The sequence below is a fragment of the Papilio polytes genome, unplaced genomic scaffold, assembly GCF_000836215.1.
Source record: "Papilio polytes unplaced genomic scaffold, Ppol_1.0 DF824158.1, whole genome shotgun sequence".
NCBI lineage: Eukaryota > Metazoa > Arthropoda > Insecta > Lepidoptera > Papilionidae > Papilio > Papilio polytes.
The window spans coordinates 1314549-1317930 of NW_013525046.1; the positions used below are offsets into that span (position 1 = coordinate 1314549).

The window sequence follows — 3382 nt, forward strand, 5'->3', positions numbered from 1 at the left end:
CAAAAGCAGCCAGTAGAGATGGCAGGGATATATCTCCAGGTTTAATATTTAACTGCCAGTTGCAAAATTTAGATATTCGAAATTCGACTTGTCGGCCGATCGGTCTCAGCTCGGGTGGTGAGTATTTAAAAGGTATTTCACTGATTCAAAGTTCACAACACATGTTGCTTTTACTATCTATTTAATATAGAAAGAAAGGGACGCTAATATATTCACATAGGTGCTTCAATAGTGGAAACTCACAAAAAAATCTAAAATTTCCTTAACGTCTAATGTCTTTAGGCGATCAAGCCTCCAAAAATTATTCAAGCCCTCAAATTGAACGACTCCTTTCCCCTCAATTATACAGAAATAAATGGGACTTTTATTGCCACGCAAAAAACTACATACGAAATCTAATATACAACAACCTAAGATATACAAGGAAAGCGGGAAAAGGTTGCAAGTTCAGTTAATGCAGGGATGGCGCGGTCCGCTCCTGCTCTGGTTTTCATCTCCCCTTCCTTATCCTACTATCAGCAAACCAGATTGTCAGTCGTCACTTCTTGTTCATATCAATTCAATCTATCCATCTCTTTCTAGCCTATCAGTGTGCTCCTCTAAACTCATGGTTTATAACAATTGAGAATAATTCACTTAGAAATATTTCTATCTAATGTTTTTGTATTTCAGATTATGGGAGCTATTTCGGAAAAGTTTTAATTCAACGCGATTTCCTCAGAGATGACGCATGGTTTGGCGCGACCATTGCAAATGTGCCTAGCGGGAAACTGGTGGTAATCTATACTATTATAATAAAGCGTAAACACACACTTCTTTCTTGCCTAGGATGTCAGCAATTACAACATATTTTTTAATAATTCTTTATTTAATAAAAAGCCCTACGCTTGCGTCACGCTTTAGGCTATATATCTTAACGCTATTAAACTTAGGGGGTAAATATTTTTGGGTAAAAACCCTAATGAGGTAAAGAGACCTTAAGTTGCTGCCAACATCAAGAAAGAAAGATTGCTAAGGTTTGTCATGTCATGTCATTTTGACATTTGCTATTGATAATTTGACAAATGTAAACAATAAAATAAAGTTTTTATAAATTCATGCGGATGAATCCGCGCGCGAACAGCTAGTTCTATACTATTAGTAACATTTTCTGTACGCAGTATTGCATACAGGAAATTGTATTGTATTGCAAATAAGAATGTCTTTATGTAACCCAAGCTGTTGCCTGGAAACTTCATTAGCGCTTTGGACCACCTGTTACGTCATTTTGACAGCGCGGAATTAAAAAAATTATTAGATATTAGAAACTCTAATTTTATTATATGTATAGATTAATTTAATATCCGCAGATCTAACACAATTTATGGCTATCTTAGTAAATAATATCCAATTAATCATATATTGCACTTGCACTAGGAAATACATGTATTTATGTCTATTTGCAGGCCTGTGCTCCGCGATGGTCAGTTCCATACAAAGACAAACACATACTAGCGAATGGCGCGTGTTATTTGCTAACACAAACAAGGGGTATTGCAATGCTACCTTTGAAGGAAATGAGTAAGCATACTTAGATTATTCATTTTAAATTTTCCCTTCCCACCTTTTAAAGAAGGTGTATGTGGAAAAAGATGTTTCTGTAACCAACATGTCTGTGGCCAGTTTTTCTGTTATGCCAATTGTTACATAATTGTAATAATTAACAGTCTTTGTGGGTAATTTTATCGTTTTGACTTTATCTTATAAAGTGGTAATACTAACTCTTATATTATTATCGACTCAGTTTTATTTAATACATGAGGAATCCAAAAAATGGCAATATTAGTTTTAAATCAACTTAAAAGTATTTTTTTTTACTTAAATAGATCGACAGGCTTACAAAACTGATGGAAACAGAAAGGAATTCGGAGACTACGGTACTCATTTAAACTTCTACGCCTACGGACAAACAGGAATGTCAATTAAAGTTACGGAGAGCAATTCGGTAATCATCGGAGCTCCAGGCTTACTGCAATGGGCAGGTATACACTCTATACTAATTCTGTGGTTAAGCAATTATTGATAATAGATGGCGCTGATAACAACTGTGAATATATTTTTATTCATTTTAAGGTAAAAGCATATTTACATTAAATAGTAACAAGTTTTAAAAATAAGTTAATCATAAAATTGTAATTGTTTAAGTTACAAAAATATTGTGGATGAATATTTAAAATCGTATTGGCCGCCAAGAATGCAATAGGCATTATCGGAGTTTAAAAAAAAAGACGATTTAGGCGCGAATGAGAGTGCAAAATGTAACAGAGTGTTTAATACAATTTTACCAATAATTGAAAATAGAGAGTGTGTGTGTTTATCAGCAAATAAAGAATATTTTAAGAATGACACTAGTTTACATTTATACATTCTGTATACTATTTTATTGATCTTTTTAACAGATTTAATACTTTGAAGTAGTATTTTTCTAACGTTAGATTGTGGCCCTGCTGCAATAATATGATTAATAGTATAATCAATTCTTTGCTATTATTTTTTTGCAGGTGGCATAGTTGATTATAAATACGATTCAGACAAAGATTCTATGTTTATTTCAAAACAACCAACAACAAATCCTTACTTTACCAAAGAAATAGGACCTGATGATTATTTTGGTATGTTTAAATTTCATGTTTAGTTTCGTGCGTTTAGTTTTTAATATCTGTTTTATTAAACTGTATTTATTTACAGGTTATAGTGTGGAATCAGGAGTTTTTGGTCCTGACAAGAAAACTTTGTACGTAGGTGGCGCACCTCGATCAAAATTTGGCTATGGAGAGGTAAAAAACTTTCTTCAATCAATCATTCATCAGAAGAAATGAATATTTATGTACGTTATTTTTCCGTCAGGTTTTTATATTTGAACCAGCATACAGAGAATATGCACCATTAAAGGTGATTAAGAGTCTCAGAGGGAGACAATTGGGCTCCTATTTTGGCGCTAGTCTTTGCTGTATGGACATCAATGCAGATGGGAAATTAGATCTTCTAGTGGGAGCACCAAACTTTGTTAGCAAAGAAGGGGAACTGCGGTACGATCAAGGAGCCGTTTTTGTTTATTTAAACAGCTGGCAGGTAATAATAATATAAAATTTCAGATAAGTTCTTAATTTCAAATCTTAGAAGTGTCTGTAATATCAAAAGAACATACCAGATTATAGGAAGATGATGTATTTACGTTGATAAAAAATATATCATTAAAAAATTTTTTGTCTGTCTGTCTGTCCGCATACCGCGTTTGTTCCAGACAAACTCCGAAGCGGCTGGGCCGATTTCGACCGGACTTTCTGACATAGACGGGCATATTATAGGCTACTTTTTATCTTAATATTGCGTGGACAAGGTC

General features: G+C 33.7%; 1 protein-coding gene across 1 annotated transcript in view; it reads left to right on the forward strand.

The window, feature by feature from the left end:
- LOC106111493 (integrin alpha-9-like) overlaps positions 1-3382 on the forward strand; it is a 13691-nt gene that overhangs the window by 2157 nt on the left and 8152 nt on the right. Inside the window, exons 2-8 of the mRNA XM_013293612.1 lie at positions 7-117; positions 673-776; positions 1446-1560; positions 1866-2021; positions 2541-2651; positions 2728-2816; positions 2887-3121. Coding sequence (XP_013149066.1) covers positions 7-117; positions 673-776; positions 1446-1560; positions 1866-2021; positions 2541-2651; positions 2728-2816; positions 2887-3121 — 921 coding nt within the window. The remainder of the gene's footprint in view (positions 1-6; positions 118-672; positions 777-1445; positions 1561-1865; positions 2022-2540; positions 2652-2727; positions 2817-2886; positions 3122-3382) is intronic.